This window comes from Artibeus jamaicensis, unplaced genomic scaffold, assembly GCF_021234435.1.
Source record: "Artibeus jamaicensis isolate MK-2021 breed Jamaican fruit bat unplaced genomic scaffold, CSHL_Jam_final contig_327, whole genome shotgun sequence".
NCBI classification, from domain to species: Eukaryota; Metazoa; Chordata; class Mammalia; order Chiroptera; family Phyllostomidae; genus Artibeus; species Artibeus jamaicensis.
In genome coordinates, this window is record NW_026521772.1 from 5,090,311 (window position 1) to 5,114,215 (window position 23,905).

The 23,905-nt window shown below is 49.6% G+C and overlaps 1 protein-coding gene across 1 annotated transcript in view; it reads left to right on the forward strand.

Annotated features, from left to right (window-relative positions):
- The window catches only part of CACNA1E (calcium voltage-gated channel subunit alpha1 E), a 403,397-nt gene that overhangs the window by 200,231 nt on the left and 179,261 nt on the right, over positions 1–23,905 (forward strand). The window contains exons 6-8 of the mRNA XM_053663734.1: positions 17,533–17,636; positions 18,932–19,084; positions 20,253–20,434. Of these exons, the coding sequence (XP_053519709.1) occupies positions 17,533–17,636; positions 18,932–19,084; positions 20,253–20,434 (439 nt within the window). The remainder of the gene's footprint in view (positions 1–17,532; positions 17,637–18,931; positions 19,085–20,252; positions 20,435–23,905) is intronic.

Below are 23,905 nucleotides of genomic sequence, written 5' to 3' on the forward strand. Positions count from 1 at the left end.
CAGTTGAAATCACAGACCTGGGTCCGACTGCCCCGGGAGAGGGGCAGCGAGAAAGAGGCCGAGGGGAGACCTCAGGGGACCCTTCACTAAACAGGATGGAAAAAGTGGACCACGTGGGAGCGAGGCTGAGAGGCCTCAGGAAGAGGGGAGGGGGATGAGCGGAGACCATTAGCCGGGCAATGAAGGAAGAGTTTCCAGGAGAAGGGAAAGGCTCCCAGGGTCCCACGCGAGGAGGGAGCTCGCTGCTGGTATTTGTTTTGATGAGCCAACCTTTCCCCTCCCGGCCAGAACTAAGTGCCATCTCTGTACAGGCAGGGATGTACAGGGACCCTGCCCCATGCGCAGAAGCGTTCTTTCTGCCTTAGATTCCCTAAGTGAAGTTTGCTCTGCTCCTAAGCTTTTGTCAAAGAGCAGAGAACAGTCATCCTGGGGCAGTTTACAGAGCAACCGGGTGGGAAGGGTCTGTGCCTTAATGTGAAGCCAGATGATTCGAACCCCTTGGAAGGCAGGCTTTGTATCTACATAAATAGAAAGTTATTATTATTATTACATCTTCACACTGTATCAGAGCCAAACACTGGAGTCCCCAATACTGCATTTATTTCCCTGGGCTTTTGGTGGGATGGGGAAGAACGGGACATGTAGGTTGCTGAGTGATCGTGCTTCTAAAAATACTGAAATTCTCCAATGGTTCTCTCTCCTGTTTTTCTTTATTTCTTTTGTTGTTGTTGTTTGAGTAAGAGGATGCCAAGGTCAAGTTATGGATGACAGGCTATGTCTCCAAGTGGCCCCGGGGTGGCCTGTTGGGCAAGGGCAGGAGAGGTGGGTCCCTCTTACCCCCACACCCTTAGGGCTCCCTACTTTGGGAAATTGCAGGAAAAACTGGGCCTCCCTCAGCCTGAATTGAAATGTCTTGTGAGGCAGTCGGCCCCAGTGGTTGCTATGGTGATGGTAGGTGGGTGGGGGGAGGTGTCGATGCAGCATTTGGCCTGTGTGGCTGAGGTCCCGCGTGCAGGCGGGCTGCTTGGAGCCCAGGCTCCCGATGCTGTGGACAGTTTGTTTAGGATTCCAGAGGGTCACTGGCTGCGGGTGGAAATCTTCAGACAGCCTGGCCAGTGCAGCCAGCTCAGTCCTCCGCTGTTGAACATGCATCTGGCTGCCAAATTTGTGTGTGTGTTCAAGGAGTAGGAGCCTCACAGTGACCTTGGTGGGGAGGGAGTGTGTGGGGGACAGCCCTGCACGGGGCAGCCAGGGTGGGATTGCAGCCTCTGAGAACTGCGTGTGGACCTGAGGTCATCTGGTTCACAGTCTCTTCAACAACATCCCTGGCAACTGGTGACCAAGCGCCTGCTGGGACTTGCCCTATGATGGAGAGTTCACTCCTGGGGGAAGGCACACGGTCCCACTACTGGAGAGCTCCCAGGTCCTTTCCCTCCCTTCTCCCTTCTCCCTGGTCCCTCCCCTCCTTCCTGTGCTGCTCCTCCTCGCTCCTCCAGTCCCTCCCCTCCTTTCCCTCCTCTCCACCCCTCCTGTCCCTGACCTTTCCCTCTCCCATCCTTCCTTCCCCTCTCCCCCCTTTCCCTTCCATCCCTCCTCCTTACCTGTTTGTCTCTCTTGACAAAATCCAGCCCCCCTTAATTTTGATCCACTAGCTCCGGTAATGCCAGGAAAGCAGTGTCAGTCTGCAGCGATAGCCACTTACTACCAAACAGCGCATTCATCCGTACTTTCTCAGCTCCTTCTCACCGACATCATTCCGAGACCCCCGAGTGCCCCCCAAATGTGGCGCTCAGAACTGCACATCGCGCTCCCGCAGGTCTGCCTTCTGAGCGTCCTCTCAGATGCCACCGCACGTCTCTGCACAGCCCACGCTCGTCGTGTGGCCCCTGGTCCCCACGGGTGGCAGACAGGAACCTTGTGCTGGGCTTTCTCCGGTCTCCGACATACAAGCAGTTGTCACTGCCCTGTAGTTGTTGGTGTCGTTGCTGTTGTCATCTCAGCTGCGGATAAACATGTTGAAATGGACAGAAATTATGATGGAAGTCGTGGTCCGCCTCTGGAGACTGCCCTGTAGGTTGGAATTAGTAACATAATTACATTCATAGCTAACAGTTTACTGTGTTTCTCTCTCTAATGAACACTCCCTCATCTTTCTGAGGTGGTTGCTGATAGTGTTGTTTTTATGATGGGATAGTGGAACCATGAGGGGTTAAATCGTCTCACAGGTCCATCTCTCACAGGTTTACATCGCTAAGGCAGTATTTGAACTACATCTTTCATTTACCGATTACTGTAATTTAGGCAAGATTTTTTAACGGTCAGAAACTCACCCAGTGGTAACCCTCCACCATTTTGATAGCATAGTGATTTTTTTTTTCAAAGGGTTTACTGAAATACAGGAATATCAGATCCTTAGCATCTTTCTGATCTGTTCTCCCAACAACCCAATTGACAAAAGAAACAAAGTTAGCTTGGGTGGGTTTGTTCTAAGCCATCCAGCACTAATTCCTGGTAATCAGAAACAGTGCTAATAGTGATGGCAACAACCATTGCCATTCCTGGGCCCCTCACCTGTTCGAGGCGCTGAGCAGAGAGCTCTTCCCTTGCATCGCTTGATGGTCTTGCTTTCTTATTGCTCACTGGTTATATCCCAAAGTATCACTGAGTTCTTTGGGATTGACAGTGTGTACACTGGTTATCATTCTGGAGTCATCTTTTTGGAAATCAAGGTATTTGCTCCAGTGTTTAAGGTCTCTGATTTTATCCCCAGTTTCTTACCAGCTGTCAGTTTGTATATGCTTTCAGGGCTGAGTCTACATGAGCATTGAACTTGGGAGCTGGAGACTGGGTTCAAGTCGAGTTCTGCTGCCACTTTTTACTTATGGGAATCACAGCAGATCCCTCAACCTCCTCGGTCTTTTACATGGAGACAGTGATCCCTTCGCAGAATATTTCTGGGAATGTTCAAATGTCCTCGTGAGAAGGTTTTGGTAAACATGCTTATCAGACTTCAAAATTCCAGACTTTTTTGAGCTATTATTATTATTTAAAGTGGTTAGGTATTCTCTCTTATACAGTCCCCTATCTGGCATTCACATTTCACAGAATTTGTCCTACCCTTTAACAAAAATCCTCACCCAAGGATATGTTTATTGATTTCAGAGTGAGGACAAGGGTGATGTGGGGGGAGGGAGGAAGAGAGAGAGAGAGAGAAGGTGAGGGAAACATTGTGAGAGAGAAATCCATATGAGAGAGAAACGTTGATTGGTTGCTTCCTGTATGTGGCCCAACCAAGGATTGAACCTGCAACCTAGGTATGTGCCCTGACTGGGGATCGAACCCACAACCTTTTGGTGTTCAGGACAACCCTCCAACCAACCGAGCCACACCAGCCAGGGTTGTCATTTCCTTTTAAGCTATTTTATATACCTATAAGATACACAGAAGTGTGGCTGAACATTGGTAATCAGACCCAGAAACAGGGGCCCACCTGCCATCTTCTCCACAGTTTGCGCCTGAGGTAGGGAACTGGAGTTGCCAACTCCCAGGGGGAGAAGGCACCTTGTGAGAATTCTGTCATCCCAAGTGTAGTTTCCCTGCCTCTTCTCCTCAGCAGAAGTCCTCCGAGAAGCCAGCCACATTGATCCTGGAAGCCGGGGGCCTTGTGCATTGATGGGCATTTTCGTATGTCGGCAGGATGGTCTGGTGCCCCTGCCAATTCCTCTGGTGTTACTGGGGGAGGGAGCAACCAGCTTTGTACTCCTGCGGCACCAGCAGCCTTATTCTGTCCTTGGACGAACTGAGGCACAGGAGACTGGGCGGGGACTGCCACCGTGTCAGGATGCCAGCAGAGCCAGAAGCTGCCCTGTTCCACCCCCAGTGCTGGCCCTTAAAGGCGCATCTGTTGGGTAGCAAGTTCTTTGAGGGCAGGACCACGGCCCCCTTGTTACCAGCACACGCTGCCTGGTTCCTCGCATGGTCTGGCGCCTGATGCGTGTGAGCTGTGAGCATATGTACGTGCAGGAAAGCAGGAGTAGATGAGGGGGTTCTTTCCCAGGGGGTCTGTGGCCCCTGCCCATCTGAATAATACACAGCAGCCCTGAAGCTTTGTGAGGAGACGCCCAGAGTTTATCAGAAAAGCTCCGCCAGCCTTTACTCTTTAAACCCTGTCAGAGAGAATGGACATGTCCGAGACTGCTGGAAACGTGGGCTTAGAGTAGCAAATGATTTTGGGGTGACGGTGGTGTGGGTGGTGTCTCGCTCCTGGCACTGGTGAAGGACGCTGCAGTCGTAAGGATGCCGGGGGTTACAGACCAGAGTGGGCCAGGCGTCTTTTTGCTGGAGGTCTTGCTGTGTGGATCTCTTATCCCCCCGGGGGCGGGGGAAGGCGGTGGTATATATACGTTCATGCAGAGTTTGCGTGGCAGGGCGTGCTTGTACATTTAAAAAAAAAATCCTCACCCAGGGATATGTTTTTAGTGCTTTAAGAGAGAGACACTGATGTGAGAAGGAAACATTATTCAGTTGCCTCCTGTATGCACCCCAACTGGGGTTCAAACCCACAACCTAGGTATGTGCCCTGACCAGGATTGAACCCACAACCTTGTGGTGTACAAGACAGTGCTCCATCCCACTGAGCCACTTGGCCAGGGCTGCTTGTACATCTTCATTCCATAATATCCCTGAGAGATCCTCCTGCCTCCTCCTGTACTCATAATAGCCACCTCTAAAGCAAAAATATACATAAGAAGCAGAAACTCAGGCCTCCTGGAAGGTCTCAAGGACTTTGGGGGGGGGGGGGATGGCTCACATGGGAGGCGGAGGCAGGAGGTGGAACAGCTCTCTCACCCCCCTGGACGGCTCCCCCCAGAGAAGCCCTGTGGGCGCTGGTCTTTTGAGAGCCCTCCGTCCCACTCCGCCGCCACTGATACTGCTTTGGCTGGGAGGGGCGTGGCCTCGGGCCGCAATCTGGCTGGTGGGAAGAAGTCAGGGAGGGGTGGCAGCCCAAGGCTCTGTGGTCCATGGAGGGAAGGAAATGCTAAAGCGTCCAGGCCCAGGGGCCCAGACTGCTAGTTACCAGAGTGGAGACCAGCACATGGGCTGCCCCCGCTGCTACAGAGAGGTGTGAAAACGAGAGCTTGGAGGCAGAACCAGAGACGTTGGCAAGTTCACAGCCTTTCTCACAGTTCGCAGGGACTCTTCAGTCCCCGCCCGTCTTGCATTTCTTTTCTTCTAAATATATCAGAGACACTGAGATCAGCAGGCCCGGAGCATCATGACGGGGAAGGACAGGGGCTGTGGTGCCTCCCCCTCCCCCTGGGAGAAGGGGCTTTGGTGAGGGTAGCGCTGGGAGTGGGGGGGGGTTGGTGTCAGCGTCCCCGCCCTGCTCCTCCCTGTGACCCTGTGGCCTTCAGCAGGGTCCCCCAAGGACAGGGTTGCGGAAAGGTGCTAACAGCAGGTGTGGTGGGGTCTGTGTTCGGGGCACCTCCCGATTTTCCCTCACAGCCTTTCTTCCCCTCTGGAAACCGACACCAGCAGCTCTACCCTTCCTGCGGTCACCCTTTGCTGTGCAGTGACCAGCTCAGTGCTTTTTGACAGCTTCAGACATTCCCAGTCCTTCTGCTGACAGCCACGAGGAGCAGGCAGCCCTGTGAGTGTGCTGGGTATTCTGGGGGGACAGAGGTAATGAACTTCCTTTTCATCCTACTTCCTGCCGTGGAGGTCAGCGCCTCATTACGTCCCAGCACCATGATGCAGAGCCTGCGCCTCACTCCTGTGCCAGGGGTCTCTCCCCTCCCCAACCCCTCTCTCAACCACTGTGGACGACGTTACAAAGCATAGCTCCGCTCGCGTCGCCCCCATGATCCAGAACCATCCATGGTTCTCCATCTCCAGAGAGGAGGGGGCAGAGCCGGCTTAGCAGCATTTTGGGGAAAGGACTCAGGGTGCGTTAGGAGTGGGCAGTGGCTGCTGGAAGGAATCGGCCGCCTGCGCCTGTTGTAACCGGAGCTTAGGGTCTCGAACAAGATTCAGGCGGGTCCTCCTTTGAAACTCAGTCCTGTTTCAGGACTTTGAAACTCAAGGTTTGATGCCCTTTTTTGAAATGGATACTGCCTTTGAAGAGACAGAGAGGAGTGGTTCCAGACAAAATGGTCCAGAATAACTGGAGTTTGGCTTAAAGAAAAGTTACAGGGAAATGAGAGGAGAAATAAGCATGTGAGGCTGGGAAAGAGAACAGTTCCAGCAGTAGGATGCTCGTCTTTGAACACCCGACGGACTGTCTTGCGGCTCCATTAAGAGGGGGTTACTTCCTATGAGTCCAAGGTCCAGGATGGCAGCCACCCATCCCTCCAAGGGTTCAAATAAGATGGGGTGACTTTAGCCCAAGAACACTATACAGTGACTGGAAGTTTGGGCTTGATACTTTCCAAGATTATTTCCAAGGTGAAGTTGATTTGGTCACTCTTTCCCGCAACCTGACATTTACTGCGTCCTTACTGTGTGCCAGGTATCTTGCCATAGACTGAACGTTTGTGTCCCACACCCACTGTGGTGAAGCCTAACTCCCAATGGGGTGGTAGTTGGAGGTGGTCTTGGGAGCATGGTTAGTGAATGGTATTAGGACCCTTAAAAGAAGAGGCCCAGAGAGCTCCCCTGTCCCTTCTGCCATGTGACGAGGACACAGTGAGAAGGCAGTCTAAGGACCAAGACGCGGGCCCTTACCAGACACCACATCTGCTTGCACCTGAATCTCAGACTTCTCGCAGTCTCTTGAACTGAGAGAAGCACATTTCTATTCTTTCAGCTACCTCATCTATGGTGCTTTTGTTACAGCAGCGTGAACGGACTGAGACATACCTCCCTCCATATTGCTGCCCAGTATTCAGTCTTGTGGGCATTCACAGTTTGTTAGTTCATCATTTCAGGGACATTTAGATTGTTTCCAGTTTGGGCAATTATGAGTGGAACTGTGGAAAAGTAACTGGTCATCAGGGGGTCATATGACCAGTGTGTGTTTAACTCTAAGACACCGTCCATCTGTTTTCCAGAGTGGCTGTGTTATTTTGATTGCCCACCAGCAACATAGGAGTTCCTTCCAGTTGCTGCACTGTCTTCCCAACATTTGGTAGTGGCAGACTTTTTATTGCATTGATTTTTATTTTACTCCTCTGATAGCTGTGTAGTAACAACTACTGTGGCTTTGATTTGTATTTCCCTACCGATTAAATACAGTGTACCTTTTCATGTGCTCATTTGCCATCCACATCTCTCTTGGGTGAAGTGTCTGTTCACTTCTTTTGACCATTTTTTTTTAGTTGGCTTGTCTGTTCTCTTATTAGATACTCGTGGGTGATTTTAAAAACGTTTTGCTATTATAAAAACAGGGAACAACATTGCACGTAAAGCTTTGCCCTCATTCTGGAGTACGTACTTAAAATAATTCCTAAAACTACTGCATCACAGAGAGCAAGCATCTTCCATGTCCTCGTGTTCACATTGTCCAATGGCTTTTCAGAATGGCATGACAATTTCCTGTCCTAGTGGTGGCAGTTTGATAAGCTGAAAAGGCTGTTGTGTTGTTTTCATTGGAATTTCTTTGACTACAATGCTATGGACCCTTTACGTGCAATCGTTAAACATTCTGCGTTTCTTCTTTTGTGAGTTGTGGATCAGCCTCTCCTCTTTTGATGCTGGACGGGCACAGACATTAGCTATAGCTGAGTCTGTGCAGGGTCGGTTATTAGAGTGTGTGAAGCTCAGTGCCAGGCACAGTGGTTTACAGAATTTCCATAAAATATTAACCTGGTTTCTTTCATACTCAGAGGCCATGAGCTCATTTGCATAGCTGGCAAGGTAAAAATAACTTCAGAGCTGCAAAGAAAGATCGCGACCATCCAGTTAAACTGGAGCCCGGGTGCCAGCCCTTTTCCAAGGGCAGCCGTCCCTTCGTCTAGACTCCGTCATTAATAAACGCACGCCATTGTTCCTTATAAATAAAGCAAAAGCGCTCTTCCAAATTCCTTTCTGAGAAGATGTCCACGCCACCCGGCTTTTCTGCGGGAAGAGTAACCTCGTGATTCCTCCGGCAACTCAGCATTTTATGTATTCACCATGAAAGTAGAATTAAAGCCACTTACTTTGTTCCTGCTTACACATCTCTGTCCAATAGATTTGGGTAACAATGAGAGAGTTCCTGTATATAAGCACGGTTCTCTTTAATTATTAAAATGGCTGGTATTTTATGGTATTCCAAATAGGTGGTATGAGATGTGGTATGATGCAGAAGTACGAGAATGAATTTTGGTTTAATGGCTCTAAAAAGTAAAAAGCCTTTTTGTTTTCCCTGAGAAACGGCCCCGGATCATCCAGGCGCTCTGTAGGCAGTTGCTATCTCTGAGCAACTTCACGGCTGCTTCTTCGACATGCCCCGTAATTGTAGGTTTGTCTTCTGTGCAAGTACGGGAAGTTATCTGGGCATTTTTTTTTAAATACCTGTCATCCTAGAAGACAGGTGTCATGTGTCTGCCACACAAATCAGTCTCTGAGACGCTGTAGGCAGAACTAGCAAAATGGAACAATGGACAGATCTATTTTTTCTAGAACTCGTGAATCCATGATCTGTCTGAAAGAGGCATTGATTTGAGAAGGTTTTATAAACTCAAGTAGGTACTTTCAGCCAGATATTTCCCAGACATTTGTTTTTTAAAAGCCTCCTATCTCAACATACCATGAGAAGGCGGAGTTTTATTTTTACGTCTTTTTTCCTCTTGCTTTGAAGCATCCCTTCAGCGACCCCTCTGTCCACTGTTAACCTGCACACATCGGCATCTGATGTTCCAAGAAGAGGGTCCTGGCCCTTTCCAGGATCCTGCATGCCTAGAATTTTTCAGTCTTTCTGAAGCTGAAGAGAGAGAGCAGTGTTTCAGTATCTCAGCCACTTGCTAAGGTGACGTCAAGAGCAGAGCTTACCTGGCCAGTGTGGCTCAGTTGATTAGAGCCTTGTCCCATAACCGAAAGGTTGCTGGTTCGATTCCTGGTCAGGGCACATCCCTACGTTACAGGTTCGGTCCCTAGTCTGGGTGCGCATGATACCTGGCCTGGGCACTGTGATCAATGCTTCTCTCTCTCATTGGTGTCTCTCTATCTCCCTTCTTTTCTCGCTCTAAAAGCAATGAAAAAATGTCCTCAGGTAGGGATTTTTTTAAAAAAAGCTTGCACATTCTCTAATTGGTATATTGGCTCCATGCCAGGGGCATGGTTCTGAACTGTTCGTTGTTTTTCATGTATCTTATTTCACTCTTGTCTGGCCATGCCAGTTGCATGAACTGCCACTTTGGTTTCTTATCCAGCTGGACAGAATAGGTGAGGGAACTGTGGCGCGTGACTGAAACCAAACTTGGACTGCTTTTTAGCAAAGAGGGGCTTTTCAAAGAAAGAAGGGGTGTCTCATGGAACCACCAAGTTGCGGAAATGTCAGGAAGTCAGCAGGCTTCAGGAAATGCAGGATCAGGGTGCTGGCTCCAGCAGAATTCCTTCCTTCTTTCATTGCTCTCACCTCCGTAGGGCCAGCTTCCTTCTCCTCTCTCATGATAACCAGTGTTATTCTGGGAGACAAGCACGGTTTGGTGTTGGCTTCTGAAGCATTTCCATGTCATGGCCTCTACTGTTTCCAAAGCAACCAACCAAACTCAGTCCAACCAGCAACTCCCCTGCCCCTGAAGCTGCTCATGGGCCATGGGAGACCACTGCCTTGTGAAAAGGATGGTGCGGGTGGAGCGTGGTGGTCCGAGGAAGAGGAGAACCGGGCAGTACCAACCCTAGGCGGCCACTGTGTGTGGGCAGTGTTGGACCTACAGCTGGTCTCTGATCCGATACTGGGGTTCACCAGCGCCGCCTCCTCACGAGGCCCGCATTAGCAGCTGGGCCCCCATGTGGGTGACGAGCTGGTTCTGTGCTGGCCTCCATCTCTGGGCTCCCTCCATCCCTGACTTGTCTTCTCACAAATGCTTGTTCCTGGTCCTGAGGGAGGCCTTGGGTGAGAGAGTGTGTGGGTGGTAGATTAACAGAAATCCCTCACCACTAGTCGCAAAACAACTCAAAGAACACATATTTAGGTTGGCGAGTTCTTATAACGGGATTTCCCTCTGCAGCCATTCTCTGTCCTGGCCGGCTCTCAAGCACAGTGTCGGGAACCTTCTTATGAGGCTGTGACCACAGGACACTGTAACGCTCTGCAGAGAGGAGGCTCTGGCCGTCCTGGAGAAGGCATTTGTCGGATAGATGTGCCTTTGGGACCTATTTCTAGCCATTAGCCATTATCTTTTGTAGCTACAGAAAGCACATCAAATTTGGAATCTAAGTTTCTGGGTTTGAGTCTCAGCTTGACCATTCACTCTCTCAGTGACCTTGGGCCAGCCAGTTTCTCTCTCTGAGCTTGCATTCTCAAGCTTGTACAATGGGAGATAGTGGCTTCTCTCTGATGGAACAGGGCTGTGGAAACTCTGAGACAGCAATGAGGTTTTTCTCATGATCACCATCATCATCATCATCGTTGTCGAGTCCCGGAGGTGAATGGCAGTGACAGACTTTCTGACCTTCACTTTGGTGTTTCTCTTTGCTACACCTGAGTGATAATCAGGGACTTCCTCATGAAAAAAAGAAAGACACCCCAGGACCATTGGTAGAACCTCCGTTACACCGAGGTTAAGCAGATAAAACCCTCCTTTGTACGTTTCTTTCTTCCTGATCTCACATGATTTGGGGAAAACTTTCTTTTGGATGAAGGCTTTCTTTGGAAATACGTTGGAGTTAAGCTTCATGCAACCCCAAATGATGTTTAAAGAAGAAGATAGAAAAGCATTTTCATTATTGCTGGCTGTCCCAGAAAACTGTGACCTGTGTCTGAGGCTCCTCACTCCTTCCCGAGCCTCGGCTGTGCATATTTCTCCCAGAGCAGGTGGGGACTAGGTGCAAAACACAGGCATCGCGTTTAATCAGTCCAGTGCTCAGGTTGAAGGAATTACTGTGCGCGAGTCTCTCCTACAGTCGTGGTTCTCAACCAGGGGTGTCACCCAGAGGATGTTTGACAACATCTAGAGACATTCGTTGTTGTCATAACCTGGGGAGAGGGTTTGGAGGAGGGGTTCCTACTTGGCATCTAGTGGGTAGAGGCCGAGGGTACTGGCAAATATCCTACAGTACACCTACAACCAAGATCGGGTCTCAGAAGACCATTACACCCTTCTCTCCTTGGTGTGATGTGGTCTGATTGCTGAACTTCCTTTGGTGGGGGAAGGAAGGGGATTTTTAGGCCAAGGTTTTTTTCGGTTCCTCAAAAGGCATATTTTGAGACCACTTTTCATATGCACTAAGAGTCTCATGAAACTTAAATAGAAACCCAATTTTAAATTCCAGAGAAAGTTGCTTTGCCTTCACACAGAGCCACTTATTCTGTCCTGGAAAGGGTACGCGTCCTCCTTATTGGAGAGGGGCAGCTCGACCTACCCTGCTTCCCAGTCTTCTAAGAAACATTGGGGCTTCCTGGTCTGTTTATGTACTTATTTATTTATTTATTTATTAATGGTTACCAAAGAGGTGGGGGCTTGGGGTATGCAAATGAAAATGCAGTGGCAGGATGCCTTGGCCAGGTGGCTCAGTTGTTTGAAGCATCATCCCGTACACCCATAGGTACCCATAGGTCGTGGGTTCGATTCCTAGTCAGGGAACATACTAGGTTGTGGGTTTAATCCCTGGTTGGGGCGTGTACAGAGGCAAAGGATCAATGTTTCTCTCTCAGATTGATGTTTCTTTCTCGCTCTTTTTCTTTCCTTCTAAAATCAATAACTTGTATATCTATCCTTGGGTGAGGATTAAAAAAATATTGGAGGGACAAAAAAAGAGAAAAAATAGGTAATTTAAAAACCCTATCAAATATTAATAACTTCAACCAAATTTAAGGCGATTTGCCATAGTTATGAAAATATTTTATTTATGTTTGTGGGCTTAGAAGAAAGTCCATGTTCCTCTTTGGCCATAAGTTAGCTTAGACGCAAGCCCAGTACACACACACACACACACACACACACACACGCATGCACACAAAACCAAAACCAGAAACAGCTGTCTCATGAGAGCTGCAAAGCTGGTGTGTGTGATCCCTTTAAGACAGCCCGTTCTAGAGGAGGGTAAGACACTGTCACTATTTCAGGTACCACAGGCGGGCTCAGGCTGTCTCCTAGAATATGTCTGTAGTTCTTGGAAAAGGGCAAAATCTTTCAAGGCGAGTGTTTCATCATTCCGGGAAAGCACAAAGAAGTCACACGGTGCTATTAAGGCAGCTGTTCAGGCTGGTCCACTTCTTCCTCTTCAGAACAGTCTCCTTAGAGAGCATGGCCGGTATATTGGCTGGTCTCTATAGCTGGGTTTTTCAAACTGTGGATCAGTCCCATTAGAGAGTCATGAAACCCATTTAGTTGGTTGCAGCTAGCATTAAAAAATAAAACAGATTTTTTAAATATAGCATTATGTAATTATATACGTATAAGAACTCTGGCTTGTGGTGTGAAATACATTTCCTATTGTAGGCGATGGTCAAAAAGTATTTGAGCCCTGGATGGTGTGGCTAGTGGATTGAGCGGCAGCCTGTGAACCAAAGGTTGGCAGTTTGATTCCCAGTCAGGGCACATGCCTGGATTATGGGCCAGGTCCCCCAGTAGGGGGCGTGCGAGAGGCAACCACACACTGATGTTTCTCTCCCTCGCTTTCTCCAGCCCTTCCTCTTTGTTTATAAATAAATAAAAAACCTTAAAAAAAGTATTTGAAAATCATTTCTTACATCCACCCTCTTCTGAAGGCAGTGTCTCCATTTTACAAATTAAAAAAAAACTATAGCTCAGGAGGCCCTTGCATAAGGCCAGACGGCTTGTGTGACAGATGGAGCTGGTATTTGAAACCAGCCAATGGGACCACGCACTTACCTACTTTCTCAGAATCCTAGTTCAGGTCTCTCTTGATTGTAGACCATTTCCATGGACAGGTGGGTAGGATGTCCTCTGGTTTCAGGAGCCTGGATCATATTACTTAGGGGAGAGAAGGCAAGGCGGGGGGCCGGGGTGGGGCGGTGGCAGACAAGAAGGAAGCTGGAGAGTAAGAGGTGAATCCAAGACGTGTGTTAAAGGAAGGACGTAACAGACTTTGAAACCTCACTGAAGCTGAAATAGTGAGCGACGTGAAGGAACCTGCCATCTGTAGGACACGGTTACCTGGACCCAGCAACTCACTTATGTGGACGTTCCATGGTAATGATAACCTGACTCAACTCTGCTGGCAATCCAACTTGAATTAGATGCCTTTCTGCCTCCTCTCGGTCTACTCATAACTCGGGCGGGTTACACACCTCACACTCTTTGTTAGTGTTAATCATCCTTTTCCCACAGATGGGAACAACTTGCCTTTTGAATGCTAAGGAGGTTCACCCCTGGGATTTATGTGGGCAGAGACAAATGGTTTCCCTGGAGCGCAGGAGGGAATCCCGGGCCCGAAGTCAGCAGAGCCCTGGCCTGCGGTTCTTCTCGGAAGAGAACTGGCCCGTGTGTTTAGGGCTGGGGTAGGGCACGGAGAGGGGAGCCGTTTACCTGCTCGTTTCTGCTCACCACGGAAGTAGAGCTGCCAGGTTCAGCAGATGAAGATACAGGATGCCGGGTTACGTTTGAATTTCAGATAGACAATGGATCGCTTCAGTGTAATGTCTGTGTAATGCTTCAGGGTATTTTTAGCCATGGAAGCGTATATGCCTGTGGAGGAAAGGACTGTTAGACCGGGCTTGACAAGGAGGCTAAGGCAGAGCCCCAAGGTCAAAAGGACAGCAGGTGGAAGGATTCTGAGGGGGACTGTCTTGCGGAGAGACCCTGTGATTGTAATTGCCCAGAACCTCAGGTCCGTCATCCTCCCTACCAAGTCACTACAGTGATGGTCACCCCACACCCTCGGGATCCTGTCAGCCTCCGTTCTCCTCTTACCTGCTGACAGTGGGAAGCAGGAACCTTCCAGGAAGGGCCATGCCTGGCCATCGGTGAGAAAGCCGCCTTTGAACAGTCACGGTGCGGGAACACTGCGCCCCTGCTGGCGGTGCTTAGCGGTTCCTGTTTGTTCTCCGACTGCCCTGGGCTTTGGGGGTGAAGTAGTCATTAGGCACCCACCCCTCTGTGTACAGAGCTCTCCAGCAGGCTCTGTGCTCATGGGGACAGAAGAAATGGAAAACTCAGCCTCTGAGCCTGAAGAGCACACACACATGTGCCTCTCGGGATGGCAGAGAGCTCAGGCTTTTATTAACTCAGAATTGGAGAAGCCTTGGTGGCCTCACCCCAATTTCGTGGGGCGTGTGTTTCCTCACAGGTGCATATGTATATACGGCTACAGTCATCACCAGAGGTGCAAGAAGCCCCCCCCACCCTGCTGGTCTCGAGGGTGATTAGTGGCCAGTCTGTGGGAGGTCATGGTGTGTGGCCTCAGAATGAAGGGAAGGAAGTTCATGGCTTACTTGTGGACCAAACACTGTGGCCTTGGTGTTATTTTAGAAACACGCTGGACTGGGGAACAGGGTAGCCGTCCGGTGCCAAGGAGACATCGTTCGGCATCATGGCTGAGCCAGGGAGGGATTGGCTTTGGTGTCAGGAGAGAACTGACTTGAACTCCTGCCCTTGCTGTTTATAAGCAGTTTAATTTTTTTTTTCTGAGCCTCAGTTTCCTTTTCCATGAAATGGGGACAGTAAATAGAGGACATTTTTGAGGATCTCCTAAGGCGACATGTTTGAAAATGCTGGCAGATGGCACTGTATTTGTCACTGTTTTCCGTTCTCGTAGGCCTTCGTAACTCTGTGGTGGCACTCTTCAAGGTGAAGGATAATTATTTCATTTCTGCGTCTGTCTCCCTCCACTACTGTTTACTTCCCCCTTGCCTCTCGCCTCAGGCCTACGCCCTCCGAGGCCCAGAACTGTCCTGAGCTGGATACGCTTCAGTACTTGGGTTTTTCCAGAAGGCAAGCCCTTAAACTCAGAGTGCTCCTCCTGCCCTCTCTCTTTCTCTGACTCTCCTACTGAAGTGGGCAGATTCCTGTGTGGGGATCCGCCTGAGAGCAGCAGCCTTAGGACTGTATCTGATGGACCATCTTCCTTAGACTCTAAACGCTCAAGGACAGTTGTCAGTTCACTCCTGTATGATCAGACAGACGTGTGTTTGCGTAGCATCTCAGCTGTGCTGCCTGTTCTTTTCACTGGTGGGTTCTAGGTATTTCTGTGCATTTATTACTGTCATCAGTGCAGTTCGGTGGCTCCGTGATCCCTCACACACCTCTTAACTTGCTGGACTGAGGGCTGGGGGTGGAGACGTAGAGATGAGGAAGGCATTGTCTCCACGCGAGGTGTTCCAGATCTCATGGGAAAGACAGACGAGGAAACAGAGAATCTGTCTGTCAATTGGTACAGATCACAATGGTGCTGATCTTTCTTCTCTTCAGTTTTTTTCTTACTTATTAGGAATTATATCATTCCACTCCCTAATTTCACTCTTTGGCTTTGGAAGATGGAGTCAAAGGTGGCATCTGACTCTGCTCCCAAGTCCCTCCTTTGCAGATGAGGGCATGGAAGTTTGGGTTGGGAGAGGTGGAGAAGACTTGGGCAGCTTGCCTTGCTCCTGAGACTCTTTCTGTAGGAGAGCAGGATTTGTTCCTGGTTCTTATTTTGAGATTGGATTAGCATAAAATTACAGAATCGTAAAATTCAAGGAACTTTCTTTTAGTCCTTGAAAATATTCTTCAACCCAAGTAGGAACCCTCTTAACTTTGTAATAGGTAGTTCTACAGTCTGTTCTTGGGTACTTTCAATGTTCGGAAACGTACCGCCATGTAAAGGGGTCTGCTTTGGTGTCGGGCAGCTGCCTTCTCTCACAGTCACTGTTCATGGTCGCAATGTCCTGGGTCTGTGCGCTTTGCTCCTTCTGACTCTCGTTAGCTTCCTAGAGTCACGTGGCCTGAGCCTTTTGTTCAAGTTCTCTTTCAAGTAGTGAAGGCACTGCAGGTATCTTCAGTACTTGAAATGTTTCAGAGGGGTTTTACCCCTAAATAATCAGGTATTTTCCACACCCTTTGACTATATAGGTAACTCAGTTTTCCTAAGGACTCATTCCTCCACAGTTGCAGATAGCTGAAACTGTCCTGCAGTGATTCTGCGGGAGAACAAGGAACTATCCCACATAGAAGACTAAAATGAGAAAACTTGCTAAAACAATTTTATTAGTGTTCGTGTTCGGTGTAATGGCTACTTTGCGTATTATTATTTACAGATCAGTCCTGATATTGAATGCTGTGTCATTTTATTTTTGTGCCTGAGCCTTGGTCCCCCACCCCTCCATTCTGTAGGTGAGGTCAGGAGGCTCACAGAAGTTGAGTGACTGGAGTCACCCAGTTCTGAAGTACGCAAGTTTGGACTTACATTCAGTTCTTTTGACTCTTGGCCTTTTTCTGTGCCTTTCATTAACACTTAAGTGTCTGTCTCTCTCCAAAGGATCTGCAATGTCAAGGGATTATATGAAATAAATTGCCTCCTCAAGACAAGGAACTTGGTGTTCACACTGTAATAGAATTGTTGTGGATTTTTGTTTTTTTGTGTGTGTATGGTGTGTGTGTTTCTGGAGATGGCTGTGGACGGTGGGAAAATGGAAGCAAAGAAACCAAATCCAGGGCACAGTGATTCTGGACGATTGTAAAAATACTGTATGGGGACCAGTAAGGTTATTCCTTAATTATAAGCATGTTATTGATTTGTCTGGTTAAAATTCTAAGTGTCAAGGTGGAGAAAAGTGAGTTCCTTCTTTATTGCAGGGAATCCAGAGAAATTCTCTAAAGGATATAGGAGATGGGAATCTAAGAAAACTTTGAAATAAAAAATGTGAGGGGAGTTGCCCTGACCAGTGTGGCTCAGTTGGTTGAGCGTCGTCCTGCAAAGAAAAAGGTCACTGGTTCGATACCCGCTCAGGGCACATGTCTGGGTGACGGGTTCAGTTCCCCATCACAGTGTGTGCAAGAGACAACCAATCAATATTTCTCTCTCCCATCAACATTTCTCTCCCTTTCTCACTCCCTTCTCCTTTCTCTAAAAATAAATAAATAAAATATTTTTTTTAAATGTGAGGGCTTTGGTGGGTTGGAAAGAGGGGGAGGAGGTTTGCAAGGAGCAGAGTGGAGTGTAGGGAACAGGATGAGGCAGATGCTGGAGACCTGGTGTTTTACTCAGGATTTGGAACTAGGATTCTGCTATGAGGATACATTTTTCTTCTTTGCAAAGTGAAGTCCGTGTGGCTACATTGAATTCCACTTGGAACCACAGCTGACTCGCCCCAGCTCAGGTGCGCCCACCTGCAGCTGGCATCAGCTCCGCCTGTGTTCCAGGAAGATGCTTCTTCAGCCCAACTTCCTCATGGGTCGGGGGAGAAAGCCCGACCCTGGTAACCTTGACCCTCTGTGTCTCCATCTACAGCATCCTGGCCACGGCGGGAACCCACTTCAACACACACGTCGACCTGAGGACCCTGCGGGCCGTGCGTGTCCTGAGGCCCCTGAAGCTCGTGTCCGGGATACCCAGTGAGCACCATCTTTCTTCTTCCTACTCTTCTAGTAATAGCCGCCATGATATGTCCTCGGCCAGGTCCAGGTCTAAGAGAATTTGGGATAAACAGAATTTGGGATAAACAGTCCCTCCTGGGAGTGAGCCCCAGTGGTAATAAATAGTGTGGATGCTGCTGCAACCTGACAGAACCTTTCATTTTTTAATTTAGCAGAGGTTTTCTTTTTCAGATTTAAAAGATAATGAGAGTTCTTTATAGAAACTTTGGAAAATACAAAACATGAGACAATATTCTATCAGAAATAACTTTTAATATTTCAGTATACTTTCCTGTGCATTTTAAAATATAATTGTGATCACACTGTCTATATAGTTTTAGATCCTGCTATAAGTATTCGGTCTTCCTGACATTAGAAATTCTTCAAAAATAGCCTTTGCTGGTGTAGTTCAGTGGATTGAGCGCTGGCCTGTAAACCAAAGGCTTGCAGGTTCAAGTCCCAGACAGGGCACATGCCTGGGTTGTGAGCCAGGTCCCCAGTAGGGGGCACTTGAGAGTCAACCCCACACTTATGCTCCCCTCCCTCTCTTTCTCTTTCCCTCCCCCTCTATCTAAAAATAAATAAAATATTTTTTAAAATTCTTCAGAAATACAATTTTAAAATCTGTAGCATAGTACATCATATTGGTCATGACTTATTTAGCCACTGCTGTGTTGCTGGGTATTTAGGTCATTTCTAGTTTCTTTCCCCCCAACTAAAAATAATGCCATGGCGAACATCTTTTCACTTCAGTCTTATTCACATCTCTGATTATTTCTTAGGCTAGAATCCTAGAAGTACAACTTTTGGGTCAGAGGATGCGGTATTTTATGAATAGTGGTTGTGCTAAATCCTATCACAACAGCGGCTGGGAGAGCCGGGCCTGAGACAGGATGATGGGGAAGATGAACTTGTCCTTGCTCTCACAGGTCTTACCACTGGGCAGGGCTAGGACCGAGTCCCTTTAGGAAACAGGTGCGTTTGAACAAGTTTAGCCTCTAAGAGGAACCAGATGAAAGACAACACGGGTGAAACAAACAAGGAAGGGCAACAGGCCTGGGAGAGCTCAGGGCGAGGAGCAGGAAGGGGTTGACCCCTGGGGGAGGTAGGGGTGGCAGCCTGGGTCGCCTCGTCCTGCTGTCCCTCTGCGAACTGTCAGGATCATTTCAGGACCAGCGGGTGTTCTCCTCCTCCTCCTGGGGGAGGGAAAGGGGCACCCGCTCTGCGGGACGGGGCTAAGTGGGGCTCCGTGTGTCCTCCCCGCTTCCTCGCAGGCCTGCAGATCGTGCTGAAGTCCATCATGAAGGCCATGGTGCCGCTCCTGCAGATCGGCCTCCTGCTCTTCTTCGCCATCCTGATGTTCGCCATCATCGGCTTGGAGTTCTACAGCGGGAAGCTGCACCGCGCGTGCTTCACGAACAATTCAGGTGAGCTGGCTCGCTCCCAGCCTCCGCTGCCTGTCCCCTCGGGTGGGCGGGGCCATTTCCGGGCTCTCCTTAGAGATGGCGATGGCAAGGTGTGTCCTACCCCAGCCCTAGAAATAGAACTGGAAACTTCTGAGTCAGCAGCCTTGTGAGGCCCAACCGGCCTAGACTAAACCCCCACGGGACTCTGATGCTGCAAAGCTGATAATCTCCTCGGTTTGCATTTGGTACATTGCAAATAGGAGGTCTCGGCTCCCCCACCCCACGGTAGAAATGCTAGCAGATGCCTGTCAGAACCCACCTGTCCAAGGAAAGACCCTTGTACTGTGGCCCCTTTGGCCCCCAGGCCAGTGAGACCTCCAAGTCCTTTCACAACATGGTCCTTTCATATTCGTGAGACGTTTTTTCCTCCACGGTCCCTCTCACAATTTTGCTCCCTCCCTGCTGTGACCCCCACCCCATGTGGAGGAACTGAGGCAGCGCTGAGCTCACCTGGCAGGGTGCTCGGGAGACCGGGCGGTGCAGTCTCCAGAATCTCACCGCTTCGAGTCTCATCTGTCCTTTGCAAGTCGAGTAGAGGGTCCTGGGAGGAAAGGGGATGGGGGGAGAGGTTGAAGAAGCCAAACTGGGCACCACCTTTTTTCTTATGAAAAGGACCATCAAAGGGCACCTTTTCCCTTAGATTTTTATATTTCACTTTTGTCTCTTATTTAAGACTGTGAATTTAGACCAGAAGAAAACAGAGTTAAGACTCAGCAAAGGGATTGTAGTTCATGGTTGTACCTGGAGACCCAGAAAGAACTCAGGGTCTGTGCTGCAGTGTGAGGTTCAGAGCGTCAGTAGGATGCTGCCCTCACCTCACACCTTTCTGTATGATTCAGTTCCCTGAATTTCTGGTGCGCAGGTGAGGGTAGGGCCCACGGCCCCTGGAAAGTCGGGGCCGTGTGGAGGAGCGGCTCTGTTTCCAGGGGAGGTTGGGAAACACGGGGCTGAACACATGGTGTGCGAGGTGGGAGGTGTAGAGCGGCCAGAGATGGGAGGGAGCCCGAGACGGCGCAGGACGCATCCTTCTGCGGGAAATAGAATTGCAGGCTTGTGGCTTCCCGGGGTCATTTCCAGCCCGTGCTGAGCACCATGTGGTTTACCCCCCACCCTCCGCATGTGCGTGCAGGTATTCTGGAAGGATTCGACCCCCCTCACCCGTGTGGCGTGCAGGGCTGTCCTGCTGGTTACGAGTGCAGGGACTGGATCGGCCCCAACGACGGGATCACCCAGTTCGATAACATCCTTTTCGCTGTGCTGACTGTCTTCCAGTGCATCACCATGGAAGGGTGGACCACCGTGCTGTACAATGTGAGTAGAGCTGGCGAGGAGCGGGAGTGGGAGGGCGGCCATGTGGCTTCTGGCATCGTCTGGGCTGGTTAGCGTGGGGAAAGGGAGGGCTGGGGATGTGCGAGTGTGTGCATGCGTGTACTCAGCCGTGGGAAATCTTAGCCTCCGTTGTCTGGCCTCTTGCTAAATGAAGTACACAGCTTCTTAATACAGGAAATGATACCCCATGTTGGATGGGTGAACAGCTAGTTAAAATCAGGCCAGCCCAGCAGTTACAGAGTATGTTCTGTGACAGGTTTGACGTGGTAGTGGGATTCAGTGAGCGGTACCAGGAGGTGCATATTTCTTGGTTACTGTCTTCCAAGAGCTTACCAGTGGTCTGGGGAGATATTACGGTAGTTCTCAACCCTGGCTGCGCATTAGATTCACCTGGGAGCTTTAAAAATTTACACCTCCTGGGCTCCACTCCAGACAAATTAAGTAGGAATAGCTAGGGGTAAAGGCCTGGCATTGATTTTTTCCCCTAAAGCTTCCTAGCTGGTTCTAATATTCAGCCTCTGTCAAGAACTACTGCATTATAGTCACATAAGAAAGATGTTTAATTGTAAGACTCACTAGGGAAGCCAGTGGAAATTCAGATTCCCAGGCCATTTCTATGCAGGGTTTGCTCTTGTGTCACTTTGAAGAGTTGGCGAGCTTTTCACAAGGGCCCCTCGTGAGTCATATGATCAGACATGTTTGCAAGATTCTCAGTTGGCACCCAAGACAAAACTGCCTGACTGCCAGTCGGGGACGTTGGGGGGTTCTTGCATGGGGACAGAAGGTAGGCAGGTGACTGCTGAAATCCCTTCTGCCTCCCAGAGTCTGGTTTTAGCAAGTTATGAAGAGCGTGGCACAGGTCTCAGTTCTGTAGTAAGATACAGTCGGGAGTGGGTGTGACTGGGTGTATAAGGAGCCTAGGTGGGCAAAGCCATTGGGCTGCTTTTGGAAGTAGGTGCTTACCGAGGTCTCTACCCTCCTATGCATCTGGCCAGCCCACCCAAGGCAGATACCTTCAGAATGATCATTTCTCTTACCTGCAGTCCCACCACTGGTCTTTCCCCTAAGGTGTCCTCTGTGTCCTTTTAACCTAATGCCATCTGCATAAAACATTTTGGGTGGTGCACAGCGTGGCTTATAAAGAGGCCCCTGTAGAAGGAGCTCTGGACATAATCTGTACTGGAGGGAAAGGCCGTGTTATATCTTAGCGAACACTCAACCAGGTTGCAGTGCCCGAGGACCCAGGATTTGCGTGAAGCCTGTTACCAGTAGGTGCTTCGTAAATGTCCATTCCTGGCCTGGATTCATTGCCACCCGGACTGAGGCAGGCAGGATGGAGCTTGCAGGAAAGAGCCACAGGCCGTTAGGCTAGTGCTCTAGAGGGCCGTGAAGAAGTCCCAAGGAGCAGCAAGCCCAGGGCTCATGTATGACCTAGGAGAACCTTGAGGACCCTCTGGGATTCTCACCTGTTGTGGTGAGACAGCTGGTGGGGGGCAGGGAGGCAGGATTGAGGAGTGCAGTCCGTCCTCACTGGAAATGGGAAGGATGTCCTGAGGCCCTGTCACTCAGCTTAGCCAGGTGCCTCTGGTGGCCACAGCACTGACCTGCAGTGGCAGGTGTCATTTGCAGGGGTTTGGGAGTAATGTGTTTCAGTTATATGTGTAGACTCACCTAAGTGATGTGATAAATGCATCGGAAGCCTGAAAGGAGAAGTGTTACTTCTAAAGATGTAGATGTGATCTGTTGGTCCTCCAGAGCCAAGGCCCAGATGGCACTGGCACAGGCAGAGCACAGCTGAAGAGCCACACATCACTTGTATTCCTTTGTTCAGTCAGTCAACATAGTTTAAGTGAGCATCTACTATACCTCAAGCACTGTGCTAGGTATTAGGGAAACAGGGAGAAAAAGAGTATCCTGCTCTTGTGGTACTCTCTTCAAATTCCCATCTCTCCCTAGTTATCTGTCCAACATATATATATGGAGGTTACACAAAGGGACAGGGACCCTGCTCTCTCTAAGCTTGTGCCACCAAGGAAGCAGGGAGGAGAAGAGGTCAAGGAGCAGATCCTCTGACACCTCTCAGTGCGTGGGCTCCCAGCCAGCCCACTGACCATCAAACTTCATTTTATTCAATGCCTCCTGCTACTTCTGGGGCTGAAAGAGCTAGTTGAGTTGTGGGCTGGTTACCAATAAGTAGCCACCTGTTCGTGAGCAGAATGACCTCATGTCCACTGTGACATGACATCACCTTCCAAAGCGTTGGCTCTAGGGTCCAGGCATGGAACTGGGAGCCCACAGGCAGAGGCGATAGTCATAGGGAGGTGGATGACTCCGCCTCGATTTGGAAGAAGTTGGGTGGACAGGGCACCCGGTGGTCAGCCAGTGGAACAAGTCTGGCTCACACCCAGCAGGGAACTGGGTGTGCGGTGGGACCTCGGCAGTGGCCTCTTACAGGAGTTGGACGCGCATTCTGGAGTTAGGGGCATCTGTCCCTGGGGGAGCAGGCCCAGCCCACTGGACTCCCCACGGCGTGGGGCACAGGGCTGGCCATCCACGGAGAAGCCTCATCATACCAGCTTTGCATTTACCCTGATTCAGCCATTCTGCTTGGACAGGACAGAGGGTCAGGGAGGGATGGCAAATGGCTCTGACAGGACAGTCTGCTCTGCCTACGAGGTTTTTCGAAGTGCTTTACCCCCCGTTGGAAGTGGGTGGTGGGGGCACCTAGGATCTCAGCTGAAAATTACAGATTCTGGCTGTTCATGTCAACGCTACCTGAGAATTTGTCTTCTTTTCATTTTAACTCAGAACTTTATAATGGCAAAATATTGCATATCTATTAGAACTGGTTGCACACCATGGAATGAAAAATGAACAACTAGTCAGCTTAGTGTTATAAACACACGTGTACATGTATTTGTTTCTATGTACAGAGAAATCGCTCACTGCATTATCACCACCACCACCGCATAAAATACAAAAGTAGGCGTGTTGACCTCGCTTTCCACCGCCCATTCTGGCAGGCCCAGTTCATCTAGATGGCTGTATTTCCTCACAGAGGCCCCGTGGAAAAGGGAAGCCCCCAGTTCCCAGCCTGACACCTCTTCTGTTCACTGGTGGCAGCAAATATGGGAGATTTGTTAGGGTCGGGTACGTCCAAGCCAGTAGGGGGAACCTTCAGGCTTACACTGTGCATGGAAGCTCTCTCAAGCATGCGGACTCAGTTTAACCGGTTTACAAGCGATTGGAATGCTTTTCGGCGTCTGCATCCTGTGTCTGCTGCGCAGACTCTTCCTAACGCCTCATGTGACCTTGTGGTGCTCTGCCCTTGATTACTCTTAACTTCATTTGCATGTGGCTTTTCTCCTTATAATGCATTGTTGTAAGGGGGCAGTAGGGTTCCCATTGTCATGGCAACCTGGAGTCTCTACCAGAACTTCCACTCTGCTTGGT